At 57.2% G+C, this 17,502-nt stretch overlaps 1 protein-coding gene across 1 annotated transcript; it reads left to right on the top strand.

The window, feature by feature from the left end:
* Positions 1-5,245: 5,245 nt before the first annotated feature.
* On the top strand, positions 5,246-6,247 carry LOC136468973 (late embryogenesis abundant protein 76-like). The gene is made up of 4 exons (XM_066467350.1): positions 5,246-5,498; positions 5,569-5,727; positions 5,805-5,943; positions 6,088-6,247. Exons 1-4 carry the CDS (start codon positions 5,246-5,248, stop codon positions 6,245-6,247), a joined length of 711 nt encoding a protein of 236 aa, XP_066323447.1.
* Positions 6,248-17,502: the final 11,255 nt, after the last annotated feature.

The raw sequence follows: 17,502 nt of genomic DNA, 5'->3' as shown, positions 1-17,502 counted from the left end.
AGGCCTCGGGCGAGGCGGAGAGCCGGTGGGCTTGGGTGAGGCTGGTGATGAGCCCATGGCTTACCCTTTAGCTTCGTTGTTGATGGGATCTAAGTGACCTTTTTGGTGTACGCTTAGGGTACCCCGTTTTATGGTACCCGACAGTAGCCCCCAAGCTTTAGGGGGAGTGCGTGCACTCTCCCTGAGGGTTTGTCGAGATCTAGCTTGCAGCGGCTCCTGTAGGGATTGTTTTTTGCTTCTTGAGGTTTTGGTGGGTGCGCGCGAGCGCACCCGCCGGGTGTAGCCCCCGAGGCCCTAGAGGAGTGGAGTCACTCCTCTAGGGGCTTTTTTCGCGTCTTGAGTGAGGAGTTTTTATCGTATTTGCCGAGCCCACAAGTGCGAGTTCGGGTCGCGGGGTTTCGGCAAGGTCACAGGGAGAGCCCCCGAGCCTCCGCACGAAGCAAGAGGGCGGTCAGGGGTGCCCCTAATTTTTTGTGTGGCCCTCGGGCTTCCTTTTCGCTCGGAAGGAGGGGTGGAAGGTGCCAGGCTACCCTCGGTGGGCACGAGCAATGGCACTTCCGGTGAGCTATTATCGGGTAAGTCCGAGTGGAGGCACGTGCCCCATTCGCTAGGGTATGGCTAGCGGTCCAGAGACACACTCCAAGAGTACCAGAGGGTTTCTCTAGTGGGTGCCAAGGCCGTTCGCTGGGTCTCGGTGGCTCGGTGCCTCCCTACAGTGGGATCCCATTCGGAGACTTCCCTGCTGGTCTTGGACATGACTTAGGATGCCCTGAGCGATTGCTTGCTCAGGCCTCGGCCATTCATAGGCTTGCCCCAAAGTCGTCCCTGACTCTGTTGCCCTGGGGCGGCTGTCGAAACCTCTGGGGGCCTAGCCTTCGAACCCCTAGACCGTAACGGGCTTGGTGCCCTTTATTGTATTTGTAACGAAACTTCTAGCGTGGACTTAGATCGTTTGTCTTTGTCTAGGATGCAGGAGGAGCCCCCGAGCCTCCGCCTAGAGCAAGAGGGTGGTCAGGGGTCCCCTAGCTTTTTTATTTGACCCTCAGATATCCTTTTCGTTCGGACGGAGGGTTTGTTTACCGAGCCCATTCGGGTGCGAGCCAGAGCCGCTAGGTCTCGATAGGGTTGCAGGAAGAGCCTCCTAGCCTCTGCATGGGGCGAGAGGGCCGTCGGGAGCTCCCTTGGCTTTTTATACGCCCCTCGCGCTTGAGGGTTTGTTTGTCGAGGCCCCTTTGGGCACGAGCCTTGGTCGCGGGGTCTCGGCGAGGTTGCAGGAAGGGCTCCCTAGCCTCTGCACAGAGCAGAGGGCTGTCAGGAGCTCCCCTGGATTTTTGTACGACCCTCGCGCTTCCTTTTCGCTCGAAAGGAGGGGTTGTTTTGCCGAGCCCCCTCGAGTGCGAACTGGGGTCGCTAGGTCTCGGCAAGATTGCAGGAAGAGCCCCCTAGCCTCTGCATGGGGCGAGAGGTCCATCGGGGGTTCCCCTGACTTTTCTGTATGACCCTCACGCTTCCTTTTCGCTTGGAAGGAGGGGTGGAATGTGCCAGGCTACCCTCGGTGGGCACGAGCGTTGGCACTTCCGGTGAGCTGTTATCGGGTAGGTCCGAGTGGAGGCCCATGCCCCGTTCGCTAGGGGGCGGCTAGTGGTCCAAAGACACACTCCAAGAGCACTAGAGGGTTTCTCTAGTGGGTTTCGAGGCCGTTCACTGGGCCTCGGTGGCTCGGTGCCTCCCTACGGTGGGATCCCATTCAGAGACTCCCTGCCAGTCTCGGACATGACTTAGGGCATCCCAAGCATTTCGCTTGCTTGGGCCTCAGCCCCGTATAGGCTCGCCCGTGGTCGTCCCTGACTCTGTTGTCCTGGGGCGGCTGTCGAAACCCCTTGGGGCCCAGCCTTGGAACCCCTGGACCGTAATAAGCTTAGAGCCTGGTTCCTTCATCTGAAAGGAATGGGTCGGGGGGAATATCTTCCCCCTTGGCTCGGCAACGGGCGGCGCGCCTTTTGAGGTGGTTTCCTGGGGAGGCGAAACAACGCCTACCGCCGTAGTGGCCGAGCGTGACGTGGTGGATGGGACATAACTGTTCCCGCAATTAATGAGAAAGAAGTGGGCGCGTGGGCGGCAAAATCGGCTCGTGGTTAACCGCGCCAGATCGGGGGGAAACTTCCCCGATTCCATCGCCCGTTCGTTTCGCCTTCCCCCTGCATAAATACTCAAAGAGTCTCCCTCCTCCTCACCTTACCTTGCCCGCGTTAGCTCTGCCTCCATCGAGCCATCGCTAGAGCAGCGGGTGCCAGGGAGAAGAAGGGAGAAGAGCGAGCCGGGGAGAAAGCGAGAAAAAGCGAGAGCTCGGGAGAGAGAGAAAAACTCACTGCCGCATTCGATCCCTCCATCGCACTCATGGCCGGCGACATCGTTGTTGTCGAGGCGGACCCCTGGGATCCTTCCGATGTTACCGTGGAGACACTCTAGTCGCTCGTCGATGGCGGACTCCTTCGTCCGGTGATGGACCCCACTAGACCGGAGTGGATTGCTCCATACGACGAGCCAGAGCCGAGGCCTCGCGACGGCTACGTCGTGAGCTTCGTCTCTTTTCATGAGCACGGCCTCGGCGTCCCGGAGGATTGGTTCATGCGGGCGCTCCCGCATTACTATGGCGTGGAGCTCCACAACTTCAACCCCAACTCTATCGCACAGGCGGCCATCTTCGTTGCCGTCTGCGAGGGGTACTTGGGGATTGCTCCCCATTGGGAGTTGTGGCTCCATCTATTCTGAGCGGGGCACACCACTAAGCCGATGGGCACGTCGGGTACGAGGAAAGCGACGAGGGCCGGCGGCTGCACTCTCCAAGTGCGCCAGGACCGCCAGCACCTCTACATCCTGGCCTAGCTCGCATCATCCAACCGTCGGTGGTACACGAGCTGGTTCTACCTTCGTAACGACGACGGAGGACTTCCCCCCTACACCGGGCGGATTGTGGGGAGCTGCCCGGAGAGATGGAAGTATGGTGTCCCGAAGGACGACCAGCCCAAGCTGCAGCCGCTTCTGGAGGGGCTAGAGAGGCTACGGGGCCGTGGCCTCACCGTGGCTGTGGTTGTGGCTGCCTTCCACCATCGGAGGGTGCTGCCGCTGATGGCTCGGCGGCGGCAGCTGTTCGAGATGAAGCCGGGTGAGCCCATTGAGGGCATCCGGATGTCCTCCTCCGCCCTTTCCGACGAGGAAATTGTTCGTCGGGTGGGGGAGACGGTAGAGGCGAAGCTAAGGGGTGGCAACTTGACCCCCATCGCGATGCGACCGTCGTGGGGGTTCCTCTCGCTGGTAAGTGGCGTGCCGCTGTAGCCCCCAAGCCTCCTCTGTTTCCCCTTACTTCTTGTTCCCTTACGCGTGTTCGTCGTTCTTGCAAGGGATGAGGAACGTGCGCTCCTCTCTGCCACCCGTTCCCAAGGACGCGAGGCGGCGGGCGATCAACCGGGCGCACACCGACGCGTAGAAAAAACGGAAAGACGCCAAGGCGGCGAAGCGCACAAAGAAGATCCTCGCACGCGAGGAGCTAGATAAGCGCCGCCATCAACAAAGGAAGGATGGCCTCCCGTTAGAGGAATCCCCGTCGCTGTCACTGTCGACGGAGGCCTCGGACGGGGATGACGAGGGCGAGGTGGGGCGAGGTCCCCTGGACCATCTCCCTGACGTAGTGGAGGTGGTGTCCGGGGCGTTGGCAAGCAGCCCGGCACTCCCAGGAGGAGGAGGAGAAGCGGACCCGGGGTCGACGATTGCCCGCTCTGGGGCCGAGGCCGACACGCCCGGGGCGCGGACGTTGGGGAAACGCGCCGTCAGCCCGGTGGGTTCAACGGTGATGGTGGAACAAGTGGCGGTGGACGCGACGCAACTGTCCCCACCGGTGACCGATGGGGCACCGGGGTCCTTTGAGGACCGGCCGGCGCCGATGGACACGAAGGCGATGCCTCTACCGCCGCCACCGCCCTTGCGGATGAGGGTCACCGTGGCGAAGCGGTTGCCGCCCCGTTTGAGGTAGGTGTATTTTTGGTGGGGTCGCAATGTCTTCCGTTTGCTCTTTGGTCTCGTGCTGACCCTGTAGGTGATTTTTCCTTAGTCGGAAGCGGCCTGTGGACGAGCTTCCCTTGGCGCCCCTTAAGGCGCTCAAGGCGAGCCCCGGCTCCTCCACCCACTGGGTGGCGGAGGCACAATCCGCTATACAACGCGGCGCGGCGTCGACGAGGGCTGACCCAAAGGAGCCGGCCACCCACGGAGGGGCTGCCGAGGCGACCCCGACACAGACGGGGGAGGGAGTGCTTCCGCCTCGTGAGGGCGAGGCTCACGAGTCGGATGGGGCTGGGATGCCCTTGGTTGCCGAGGCCCCCGGGATCTCTGAGGCTGAGGCGATGGAGGCTGGGGCGCCCAAGACCGCTGAGACCGCAGCGGCGGCGGTTGGTGTTTCTGTGACCACCGAGGCCACGATGGCGGAGGCCGAAGCCCCCGAGACCGTCGAGGCCATAATTGCGGAGGCTGGAGCCCCCGAGATCGCTAAGGGCGACGTGATGGCGGCGAGGCCGTCTGTCCAGGAGGCAGAGATGAAGGCGGCGGGGGCCTCGGTGGTGCCCTTGGTTCAGGGCCCGCCGTTGTTACAAGAGAGCGCCCGAGAGGCGGAGGTCTATCCGATCTCCTCCGATGATACTTCTCGGGCGCGGGAGGTGGTCGACACCGAGGAGACCGGTGCCGTGGAACAACCGGCTCCGATATTGGGTGAGGGGAGCTCAGCCCTCGTCCGGGCGCGACCCGAGCCTCACGGGTGGGATCACCCACGTGTACTGTGGTGGAGCCGGGACAACCCTGAGGGGGAGCCTCTGTTCGCCCTCGAGGACGCAGCCGAGGGTGGGCGCTAGGGCACCTTCGAGCAATACCACCAGCTGGCGGAGCGGTCGCTACAGACGGCGCTGTCCATGGTGGCCGTCGACCTGCCCAGAGTCGCCCAGGTTCGCATTTTCTTTTCTCACGCGACGTTGTCTTTTTCTGAGTTTTGTTGCAATCAATGACCCCTGTTCTGCTTTCCCAGGAGCTTGAGACCCGGTCCCTTGGGAAGTCGGTCTTTCTCTGGCGTGAGAGGGGCGTCTAGGACCAGCTCCAGCGGCAAAGGGGCCTGCTTGCGGGTGCCAATGAGCTTCTGGCGGCGCGGAGCGCGGAGGTGGAGGACCTCCGCCTCCATTGTGCCGACACAAAGGTCAAGGCGGCCATGGCCCAAGAGCAGCTCGCCCCTCTGGCAGCGCGGGTCAAGGAGTTGGAGGAGGAGCTCACCCGCGCGGCTAGTGATCGGGATGCCTTCAGGGCTCGAGCCGTTGAAGCTACAGCCTCGGCCACCGCTCTTGCAGGGCAGCTAGGGGCGGAACAGAACGCGCACCAGCTGACGAAAGGTGCCTTGGATGAGGCCCTTGCTGCAGCTGAGACCTCGCAAACCGAGGCTGTGGTTTGGAGGGGGACGGTCGAGGGTGAGTTTTAGTCCCCTCGTTTTGTTTTCTTTTCCTTATGTTCACTCCCTAACTTCCTTGTGTGACGCAGAGCTGGGGAGTGAAGCTTCCAGGGCGGCCGAGGCTTCTTGGGTCAAGGCCCGGTGCTTGAAGGAGAAGGCCGATGCTTCCCGGGACGAGGCCCTGTGCTGGAAGGAGAAAGCCGAGGCCTGTCAAGTCGAGACCCGTCGCTGGGAGCGGAAGGCCAAGGGTGAGTTCCGTGGGCTTCCGCCCCTAATTTAGGTTGTTTTTCCCTCACTCAACCTCATTCCGTTTTCCATGGTGCAGAGTCAGAAGCGGAGGTTACTCGGGCAGCCGAGGCTTCCAGCGCGGTGCAGACGGTGCTCGAGACCGAGATCGGGGAGCACGAGGCGCTAAAACGTGCTGCCCTTTCCGCCTACGAGGCCTTGGATGTCAAAGGGGTTCAGTCAGGCAGCTCCCTTGGGAGCCGTTTGATCGCGCTGAGCAGCCAGATGCGCGAGCGGCTCCGAGGAGCGCTGCACATGGGTGTCAAGCGTGCGTTGGCCGTCATCTCCTCTCACTATGTTGGTGTCGACCTCCCGGCCTTCAGTGATGGCTATGTCTTGCCTGATGACGACGAGGAGGCCGACGCGGCGGTCACGAAGCTGATGGAGGGGGCGGAAGGCCTTGGCACGACGCTGGCGACGCTCTTCGAAGAGGAGGTGGTCCCTCCCCTACCATCTGCCGATGCTGGAGGCCCCGAGCCTTGACCTAGGCCCAAGGGGCCATGTAAAAATAGAGTAGGAATTATCTTTGTATCGTAACGCTTGTGGCCGTCGAGGCCTTTCTTTTTGAAGTATTTGTGTTTCTTAGTTGTTTTTCTTGTGTTTCCGAGCCTCTGCCCTCTGTTGCTTCTGATCATATTTCTTTTGCAAAACACCTCCTTGGAGCCTAAGCCGTCCCCTGGGCGAGAGGTAGTGAGGGAGTGCCGTAGCCCAGAGGCGTAGGTCATCTCACGACTCTACCGGCCTCTTGCTTAGGAAACAGACTTTGGTCCGAGGGGTTTTTACAACCGATTCGTCAGAGCATGCCAGAGACTTGGCGTAGGAATTTTTTTGAAAAATGACTAAAGAATGGTGCGAGGGACTTAGGGGGAGTCCCCCATCTAGCCCCCGAGGGAGGCTTGGCTCTACCGAGGCAGAGCCGAGTCTCCCTTACCGTGTTAATGTATTGCCGAGACCCACGATGGGCTCAGGGGGGTTTCTCAAAAAATTAGACCAACTAAAGAATGCTTTCTAATTGTATTCCGAGAAACAATATATACAATGCTTGGAAATTTAAGGATAAAAATTACGTAGATGTTCTATGTTCCAAGCGTTGGTGAAGATTTCGCCCTTCTCGTTGGCCAGCTTGTAGGTCCCGGGCTTCAGTACTTGGGTGATGATGTATGGTCCTTCCCATGGTGGGGTCAGCTTGTGGCAGCCCTTGTTGCTCTGTGCTAGCCTCAACACCAGGTTGCCTACCTTCAAGTCTCGGCCTCGGACGCGCCAGGCCTGATAGCGCCGTAGGGTCTGCTGGTATTTAGCCGAGTGTAGTAGCGCGACGTCTCGGGCTTCCTCCAGTTGATCGAGGGCGTCCTCTCGGGTGGTGCAGTTACTTTGTTCGTTATAGGCTTGTAGCCTTGGGGAACCATATTCCAAGTCAGTAGGGAGGATGGCCTCGGCCCCATAGACTAGGAAGAAAGGCGTGAACCCCGTGGCACGACTTGGAGTGTTCCTCAGGCTCCAGATGACCGATGGGAGTTCGGTGAGCCATTTCTTGCCAAACTTTTTCAACCGGTTGTAAATTCTTGGCTTGAGGCCTTGTAGGATCATGTTGTTGGCATGTTCTACTTGGCCATTGGTCCTTGGGTGCCCTACGGCCGACCAGGCCACACGGATGTGGTGGTCGTCGCAAAACATCAGGAACTTTTTGCCGGTGAACTGTGTCCTGTTGTCGGTGATGATGGTGTTAGGAACCCCAAATCTGTGGATAATGTCAGTGAAGAACAGCACTGCCTGCTCAGATCTGATTCGATTGATCAGACGAGCCTCGATCCATTTGGAGAACTTGTCGATTGATACCAGTAGATGGGTGTAGCCTCCGGGGGCCTTTTGCAGAGGTCCGACCATGTCGAGCCCCCATATGGCAAACGGCCACGTGATGGGGATGGTTTGGAGGGCCAGGGCCGGGAGATGTGTTTGTCGAGCATAGTACTGACATCCTTCGCAGGAGCGTACTAGCTTGGTGGCGTCGGCGACCGCCGTCGGCCAGTAAAACCCTTAGCAGAAAGCATTTCCTACGAGCGTCCGAGGCGCCGCATGGTGCCCGTAGGCGCCTGCGTGCAAGTCCCACAGCAGGGCTTGGCCCGCCTCGGCAGTGATACATCGCTGGAGGACACCGGAGGGACTTCGCCTATACAATTCATCATTGCAGAGGACGTAAGTCTTGGCTCGGTGCGCAAGCCGTCGGGCTTCGGTCCCGTCACCGGGAAGCTCCCCCGATCAAGCCAATCGAGGAACGGGATTTGCCAATCCATGTCCTGGTCGGTCTGCGAAGGCTCGGTGTTGACTTCCATGACCTCAGGCTTGGTCGAGGGGGTCTCGGTAGTAGAGGGGGCGTCGAGCCTCGCCGTGGTTTCCACAGGTGGGCCTTCCTCCGTTACCAAGGTGTAGTCAAAGGAAGGTTTGTGAAGGTCCCTGGCAAATATGTTCGGGGGGACCGGAGCCCGAGCTGAGGCCATCTTTGCCAGTTCGTCGGTGGCCTCGTTGTACTTCCGCGCGATGTGGTTTAGTTCAAGACCGTCGAACTTGTCTTCTAGGCGACGTACCAACTTGCAGTAAGCCTCCATTTTGGGGTCGAGGCAATTAGACTCCTTCATGACTTGATCGACGATGAGCTGCGAGTCGCCACAGACGTCGAGACACCGCACCCCAAGTTTAATGGCGACTTGTAAGCCGTTGATGAGGGCCTCATACTCGGCCACATTGTTGGAGGCGGCGAAGTGGAGCCGCACCATGTAGCACATGTGTACTCCGAGGGGCGAGACAAAGAGAAGTCCCGCGCCTGCCCCGGTCTTCATCAGAGACCCGTCGAAGTACATGGTCCAGCATTTTGTCTGGACTTGGGCAGGTGGTAATTGGGTGTTGGTCCACTCAGCCACAAAATCGGCCAAGACCTGAGACTTAATCGCTTTTCGAGGCGCAAAAGTCAAGGTTTCCCCCATAAGCTCGATGGCCCACTTGGCTATCCTGCCTAAGGCCTCCCGGTTATGGACTATCTCTCCCAAGGGGAAAGACGATACCACGGTCACCGGGTGGGACTCAAAGTAGTGACGCAGCTTGCCCCGAGCCAAGACTACGGCGTAGATCAGCTTCTGGATGGGAGGGTAGCGCATTTTGGTCTCGGAAAGCACCTCGCTGATGAAGTAAACAGGTCGTTGGATGGTTAGGGCGTGCCCCTCCTCCTGCCTCTCTACTACCACGGCCGCACTGACCACCTGGGTCATTGCAGCGATGTAGAGTAAGAGGTCCTCGTCCCTGGCTGGCGGTACCAGGACGGGAGGACGGGTGAGCAGTGCTTTGAGCTTGCCGAGGGCTTCTTCAGCCTCGAGGGTCCAAGAAAAGTGTTCCGATTTCCTCAAGAGGCGGTACAGGGGCAAGCCTTTTTCACCGAGGCGCGAGATGAAGTGGCTTAGAGCCGCAAGACATCCCATAACCCTCTGTACACCCTTGAGGTCTTGGATTGGCCTCATGTTGGTTACTGTCGAGACCTTCTCCGGATTGGCTTCAATGCCGCGTTCTGAGACTATGAATCCTAAGAGCATGCCTCGAGGGACCCCGAAGACGCACTTCTCGGGATTGAGCTTGATGCCTTTTTCTCTGAGGCACCCAAAGGCTATTTCCAAGTCGCTAACGAGATTACTGGCCCTCCTGGACTTGACCACGATATCATCTATGTAGGCCTCGATGGTCTGCCCGATGTGCTCGCCAAACACATGGGTCATGCACCGCTGGTACGTGGCCCCTGCGTTTCTGAGGCCAAACGGCATCGTCACGTAGCAGAACATGCCAAACGGGGTGATGAAAGAAGTCATGAGCTGGTCGGTCTCTTTCATCTTGATTTGATGGTAACCAGAATACGCATCAAGGAAAGATAGGGTTTCACACCCCACAGTGGAGTCAATGATCTGATCGATTCGTGGTAATGGGAAGGGGACTTTTGGACAGGCTTTATTCAAACCGGTGTAGTCTACACACATCCTCCATTTCCCATTTTTCTTCCTAACTAACACGGGGTTGGCCAACCACTCTAGGTGGGACACTTCCTTGATGAACCCGGCCACCAAGAGTTTCTGCACCTCCTCGCCGATGGCCCTACGCTTTTCCTCGTCGAATCGGCGCAGGTGTTGCTTTACCGGTCTAGAGCCGGTTCGGATGTCCAGGGCATGCTCGGCGACCTCCCTCGGTATGCCCGGCATGTCCGAAGGACTCCATGCGAACATGTCAGCATTCGCACAGAGGAAGTCGACGAGCACGGCCTCCTATTTGATGTCGAGGGTGGCGCCGATCCTCAGTGCCCGGTCGTCGGGGCAGGCGGGGTCGACCGGTATGAGTTTGACGGCCTCCACAGGCTCGAAAGTTCTGGCGTGACGCTTGGAGTCGGGTACCTTGCTACCGAGTTGGTCGAGGTTGATGATGAGGGTCTCAGCCTCTATGATAGCCTCGGCGTACTCGATGCATTCGACGTCGCAGTTGTATGCATGCTCGTATGCCGACTTGACAGTGATGACGCCGTTGGGGCCCGGCATCTTGAGCTTGAGGTACGTATAGTTGGGGACCGCCATGAACTTGGCATAGCATGGCCGCCCCAAGATGGCATGGTAGGTTCCCTTGAACCCAACCACCTCGAAGGTGAGCACCTCCTTGCGGTAGTTGGAGGGGGTGCCGAAGCAGACGGGAAGGTCGATGCGCCTGAGGGGTCGCGTGCGTTTCCCTGGCACGATGCCGTGGAAGGGTGCGGCATCGCCTCGGAGCCTCGATCGGTCAATCTCCAAGAGCTCCAGGGTGTTGGCGTATAGGATATTGAGGCCGCTGCCTCCGTCCATCAACACCTTGGAGAGTCGGGTGTTACCGATGATCGGGTCGACAACAAGTGGGTACTGCCCGGGATTCGAAACATGGTCGGGGTGGTCATCTCGATCAAAGGTGTTCGCCTCCCGAGACCAGTCGAGGTACCGGGGAGTGGCCACCTTGACCGAGAAGACCTCTCGGTGTTCCCTCTTTTGCTGCCGCGCCGTAAGGCACGCCGAGGGTCCGCCGAAGATCATGAAGGCGTTGTGTACCTCGGGGAACCCGCTGTCCTTGTCGTCGTCCCTGTCGTCGGCACCCTTTCTCTTGGAGTCATCATCGGGGGGCCCGAGCTTGGCGTAGTAGCGCCGGAGCATGGTGCACTCCTCGAGGGCATGCTTCACCGGGAACTGGTGGTATGGGCAAGGTTTTTTAAGCATGTCGTCGAAGAGCCCGGGGCCCCTAGGGCCTCGAGGATTCTTGCGTTCTGCGGTCGCGACTAGGCCGGCCCCGAGGACCTCCTGGTTTTCCTGGTAGCTTTTCTTCTTTTTCTTGGGGAGGCGGGAAGCCGAGCTCCCGGGGGCCTCGTCGTTCCGCTTCCCCTTAGTGCCGTTGTCGGGGAAGATGGCCCCAACGGCCTCTTCACCCGAGGCGAAGTTGGTGGCGATGTCGACCAGTGTGGCCGCCGAGGTTGGCACGTTCCGGCCCAGCTCTCGGACCAGGTCTCGACAGGTGGTACCAGAAAGGAAGGCTTGGACAATTTTTGAGTCGCCGACGCTCGGCAGCTCGGTGCATTTCTTGGAAAAGCGTCGGATGAAGTCTCGGAGAGACTCGTCCGGCACCTGGCGACAACTCTTGAGGTCCCAGGAGTTCCCAGGGCGCACGTATGTGCCCTGAAAATTCCCGACGAAGACCCTGACCAAGTCGTGCCAGTCGTGGATTTGTGAGGGAGGGAGGTGTTCGAGCCAGGCTCGCGCCGAGTCTGACAGGAACAGCGGGAGGTTGCGGATGATGAGCAGGTCATCGTCCGCACCACCTAGCTGACAAGCCAGGCGATAATTGGCCAGCCAAAGTTCGGGATTGGTCTCGCCGCTGTATTTCGCGAGGTTGGCCGGTTGCCGAAATCAGGCCGGGAAATGGGCGACACGGATGGCCCTGCTGAAGACTCGAGGGCCGGGTGGCTCAGGAGAAGGGCTGCGGTCCTCCTCGCTGTCGTAGCGGCCACCTCGGTGCATGTGGTAACCTCGGGCGGGCCCCTCGCTGTCATGGCACCGTCGCCTGCTAACTACCTCGTTCTCGTCCTGCGCCTCGCGTCGGTTGTTGAGGCGGTCGTGGACCAAGGGGACCCTATAGATCGTCGGTGCCCGGGCGGGCTCAGGACAAACCGAGGCCTCCCTATCCTGCCAATGCGATGGTGAGGGGAGGCCCGAGACGGCTCCGTGCCGCCGGGAGGCAGAACTCTCGGCCTGCTGCACCGCGGCGGTCTCGAGGAGGTCCCGGAGCTCGCCGCGAACCCGTCGTTCCTCCGTGGTGGAGGGCTCGGGCATCGCGCGCACTAGCATTGCCGCAGCTACGACATTCTGGCTAGCGCGATTGAAGATTGGGGGACGATCGTCCCCTTCGTCGTCGTTGATGCGGTGGTGCACGTCGCGAGCCCATCGCCGGGCTCCTCCGCCGTCACCGCGGCCCTGCTGCTCCTGCTCGAGAGTGTTTCGGAGCTATTGCAGAAGGAGCCGATCTTGCTCAACCTTGGCCTGAAGCTCACAGAGCTGCTCTAGGTCCGGGCGTCGAAATTGTCCGAGGGCGAGGTTCTCGTTCCGTGCCGCCGGTGAGACAACGCGTGAAGGCGCAGCATTGCCCGTTCCCTGATGAAGCGGAGTGCGGTTATCTGCCCCCTCATCCTCGTCGCCCGTGCTTGGCATCCCAAGCTCGACGTGGAAGCACTCACGAGTGGGATCGTAAGTACTTTCGTCGTCGGAATCGGAGTAGCCAAAGCAATAGTCGCTAGCGGTCAGGAAGCGGCGCATGGTCTCACGGTCGTGTAGGTCGGAGAAATCCGCTCCAGCCTATGCCTCGTCCTCCTTCGAGGAGTCGGCGTGGGTGTGGGTCGACGCGGTGGTATCGAAGTTGAGAGCGAAGCGCTGGCGGCGCTCCGAGAGATCCACATGAGCGGAAGCATAGGTATAAGCATAAGATGCGGCGGCATTTCTCAACCCAAAGGGGTATGGAGATAGTGCCGTTGCCGAGCTCTGTTCTGCCGGAGTTGGCTCCTCAAGGAGTGGTGGAGCAGAGCTTGATGTTGGGGCGTCGCCGGGTGTCACCGGCGTTTTTCCCTTGTCCATGCTCAGGCTAGACAGATCCCCAACCAGGGACCCTGCGCCAACAACTGGTCGTGGGATGCCGGCAGAGAGCGGCGAGTCGCCCTGAGTTTGCATGGCGTCAGGATGATCTTGCTCGCGTCGTGTCTGGCGAGAGTGGCGAGAACGGCCGCCCGGGCGCCGCCTGCGCCTGGGCTGCCGATGCGTGACGTCGTCATCGGCAGGCGGGGCTCGGGGTGTGAGAAGTACCATGTCATACTCATGCCCTAGGGACATGAACTCTAGGCTCCCAAACCACACCACCGTGCCGAGACGCAGCGGTCGTACGGGGTCTGCCATCCGGAACTTGTTGGGATGATTAAGCTTACACGTAGTATACCCCTACCTGGCACGCCAACTGTTGGTGTTTTGAACCTAGGGGGTCCTCAACCAACTAGTAAATATGTACTGCGTGCTCCCAATCCCGGATGGTGATGCAAAGAGACACAAGGTTTATACTGGTTCAGGCAATCGATGCCCTACGTCCAGTCTGAGAGATCGGTCTTGTATTCCTTGCACCGAAGTGCTTGTAGTAGGGGGTTACAAGCTAGGGGAGAGAGGGAGCTGGTCCCAGGTCTCGGCGAGGTGTGATGTGGGCTGCTTGAGACGTTGCTCTCAGGCGGCAGGGGAATGTGTGTGTTACAGGGCCTTGTTCTTCGTGAGTGCCTGTCCCTAGAAATAGCCCAAGTCCTTTCCTTTTATAGTTTGAAGGGAGGACAAGGGTAGTACATATGCTTAACTATACGGTGTCGTACGAACAGAGGCGGCGTGTCCGAGCCCTGTGGCTTGTTCCTGTGGCGGCATAGTCATCGGAGTGGTCCGTCCTTGGAGCACTGGGGTGGTGTGCCGGTCCCATCCGATCCTGTGCGTCATGGGAGCTCCAGGGCTACCTCGGAGCGGGTGCGGCGGTCGTGCGAGTCGCTGTGGACTGATTGTGCGCGAGGCCGAGGCTCGGTCGATGCCGAGGCCGCACCGCAGCGGGGGGTCTCGGTAGACACGAATCCCGAGATAGCCGAGACCCTGGTGCATAGTGCCGAGGCCCGGAGAGAGCGGTTGATCTGGTGTGCTGGTTTGGAGGCGGTGATGACCCGGGCCAAGCTGCCCATGTCGTGTTGTTTTCGAGGCGGGGATCGCGGGGCACAGTGTAGTGCGGGCGCTGATCGTGGGCACAGCGTCGGAATACAGTGGCCAGTAATCCCCGCCGTGCCCTGTCTCAGCCGGTATGGCGCTGATGCGACCTCATGTCCCATCGGCCATTCCATGGTGTCGAGCCGTCGTCCGGCTGAGATTGCGGGAGTGGTTGGCGTATTAATGGGACATGACGTGCTGTCGGGGAGATCGGTCGAGGCGGGGGCGACGGGCTATGGACGAGCTAGCCTCGAGCAATGCAGAGGATAGCAGTCTCATCCGAGGCTATATGCACGGGGCCTCGGGCTAGTCGGAGATTGGGCTCCTTGCCAAGGCCTCCCATGAGAGGCCTCACGCGAGGTAGAGATTGCGTCGGGGCGCCGAGACCTCTCGTGCGAGGCCTCGGGCGAGGTGGAGAGCCGGTGGGCTCGGGTGAGGCTGGTGATGAGCCCACGGCTTACCCTTTAGCTTCGTTGTTGATGGGATCTAAGTGACCTTTTTGGTGTACGCTTAGGGTACCCCGTTTTATGGTACCCGACACTTAGCATTAACATTATTGATTTTAGTTTCCTCAAGATTAAGAACATAAAGCCCGTTCACAATGGGGCATCTCCCATAGTACATGACATTCGTAAAAATAGAACAACATTTGTTCTTTATTACAAATTCAAAACCATCATCCTCTAAACATGAGGCGGAAATAATGTTCTCATTCAATGCAGGAACAAAATAACAATTATTCAATTCTATCACTAATCTAGAAGGTAGCGACAATGAACAAGGGCCGACGGCCAACGCAACAACCTTTGCTCCATTCCCGACACGCAAATCGATGTCATCTCTTGCAAAGCGCCTAATTATTTTCAGTCCCTGCAACGATTTGCAAGTGTGAATCATTACACCAGTATCAAATACCCATGCATCATTAGGACATGTTGCAAGATTAATTTCTATAACATTAATACCTTGAGTGGAGGTCGCACCTCCATTCTTTTTCTTCTCTTCTAGGTACTTATAATTTCTCGACCAATGTCCTTTCACACCGCAATAGCAGAGGAGGGGCTAGCCTTTTTATTCTTTTCCTTGGCCTTAGTTGCCTGCCCAGAAGTCACTTTCGGCAGGTTTCTGACGCTTTCGCTTATTGCTCTTCTGGACTGTCATCACATGACCAGGAGCCTTCCTAAGGCTCACCTCTACCGTCTTCAGCATCCCATGCAACTCGGTCAGCGTCTTCTTCAAGCCATTCATGTGATAGTTCATAATAAATGGCTCAAAGCTAGCTGGCAGAGACTGCAGTATCACATCGGTGGCGAGGTCGTCATCGAGGGGAAACCCAGTCTCTGCAAGGTCTCAATGTAACCAATCATCTTGATTACATGATGGCTGACCGGAGTGCCTTCAGCAAGCTTGCTACCAAATAGGGCCTTCGAGGTGTTAAACTTGTCAACCCTTGCCTGGTTTTCAAACATGCCACGCAGCCCCACGATCATATCATGCAGGTTGGTGCTCTCATATTGCTTCTGCAGCTCAGAGTTCATGCAAGCAAGCATCAAGCACTACACATCCACAACATCATCAGTGTGCTTCACATAAGCACGATACACATTAGAATTGTGCGCGACATTTTGAGGCTCATCTGGGTAAGGCGTATCAAGAACGTACTCTTTCTTTTCCTGCCTAAGAACAATTCTCAGGTTCCGGTTCCAATCAACAAAATTAGTTCTATTTAACTTTTCTTTCTCTAGGATCGATCGCAAATTAAAACTCGAGTGGCTCGACATTTTCTAGAACAATAGAGATATGCAACGGTTAACACTATTTTCATTAAAACATTTTTAATAAAAGAAACCCCTTTATGTTTTGCGAACGTCCCCTGACATTACATAGTGGGACGAGACCCCACGTTCCCTATGGAACTAGTGAGCTTTGGCATCACGGCTAGCATCATAGTGAACTGATCAGTAGGCATCACTTGCCAATCGCATTCAATGCAACTTTCGTTGTTGGTTGATATCATATATCTCGGCTTCCAACGCTATGCCCCGAAACCCAAGTCCGACTTGATAGTTTCGTCAAGTAAACCAACACTTTTGCGGTGGTGTTTGACACCACCCAATAGATCAAGGTAGATGACGCCCTACTTTGGCAGACCCATCACCTACTAACAAGATCCAAAAGGTACAGCTGTTGGAAGGACATAAAAACTTAATTTTTATGAGGGATTTTTATACTCATCACAGGCAGTGTATAAATATAAATCAATAAATGTCATAGATAATTAAATTATTGTGATAGTATGGCCTCTCTTCGTCCAACGAAAAATAGCGCATCTAGACAACCGCTAGCAACGGGTGAGGGTGCCTACTCCTAGGCATCCCAATTTCAACGCCCTCTTCTGGACGGTGTGGTCGCCGAGTCATCTTGCCTCATGTCGATATATTACATAATTTAATTTGCCTATTGCATGCTAATAGCAAATTAAAATATAAATTACATCACATGAGCACTCCACGGGACTACACGCATGCCGAATACAATAAATGAACAGCCTCAACCCAGCTGTAACAAATGGCGACACACATGCCACACCAAATATTACATATAGATCATCACATATGATTTTGAGGCCATACCATCACATCATTCTCTGCAAAAACGAGTTAGACGCTACGAACGGCGTTACGGGTATTTTTTAACACGCAATTGGCTCCGCCAGCTGATGATGGATAGAACCGTTTTTTCGCATGCTGTTACAAATTAACAAGCATGACGTTCTAGCCGGAGTAGCCATACAACTGTGTATCAACCGCTTCGCTAGACGAATTCACAACCTCGTGGTCAGCCGCGCGACGCTCGCGCGCCGTAGTAAAGACGGCCGATTAGCCAGTCACATAACGAGGGAGCAAAAACGGAGTAAAACAATCCAATACACACATAATGCTATATGTTAAAACGATCTATTCTACAATCAACCGCATTAGAATAATCTAGATAAAAAACAATGCAAGCACGGCTCTAGATACAACTATTAGGTTACGCGGGTGGCTACTCACTAGCACAAAATAAATCACCGCGTAAAACTGGATCACTTGTTTGTAGATGCTCATAGATTATACCTTCCCGACGCGTGGCACAGCGGAAGACTTGGTGGAACGCGCGTAGTCGATGTAGTCAACGTCGAGGAAGGAGTTGTACGGCTTTACATGGTGCGCAACTCAGCGACACCTCTACCGACGTCCACACGTATGGAGAGAAGAACAACGGCAACGTGCGTAGGTGCCTTGGGAGATTAGGGTTAATAATCCTCTGGCCGGATCATTAGTATTTATAGAAATACTAATGGCTAGCTGCATGGGCCACATGGGATTTTGATTATTGGGCATAAATCCAACAGTTGTACTGTCCCATTGCATTGGACCATAATGGCCTTTT

The sequence above is a fragment of the Miscanthus floridulus genome, chromosome 8 (assembly GCF_019320115.1).
Source record: "Miscanthus floridulus cultivar M001 chromosome 8, ASM1932011v1, whole genome shotgun sequence".
Lineage (NCBI taxonomy): Eukaryota > Viridiplantae > Streptophyta > Magnoliopsida > Poales > Poaceae > Miscanthus > Miscanthus floridulus.
The sequence above is the reverse complement of the archived record's forward strand: the minus strand, read 5'-3'. Positions and strand labels throughout refer to the sequence as shown.

Bases quoted from the DNA above. Each gene is read 5' to 3' on its own strand.
- LOC136468973 (XM_066467350.1), top strand. From the start codon at position 5,246: ATGGCCCAAGAGCAGCTCGCCCCTCTGGCAGCGCGGGTCAAGGAGTTG. The intron at 5,499-5,568 runs GTGAGTTTTAGT...TGTGTGACGCAG, and splicing joins TTGGAGGGGGACGGTCGAGG to AGCTGGGGAGTGAAGCTTCC. The intron at 5,728-5,804 runs GTGAGTTCCGTG...TCCATGGTGCAG, and splicing joins CTGGGAGCGGAAGGCCAAGG to AGTCAGAAGCGGAGGTTACT.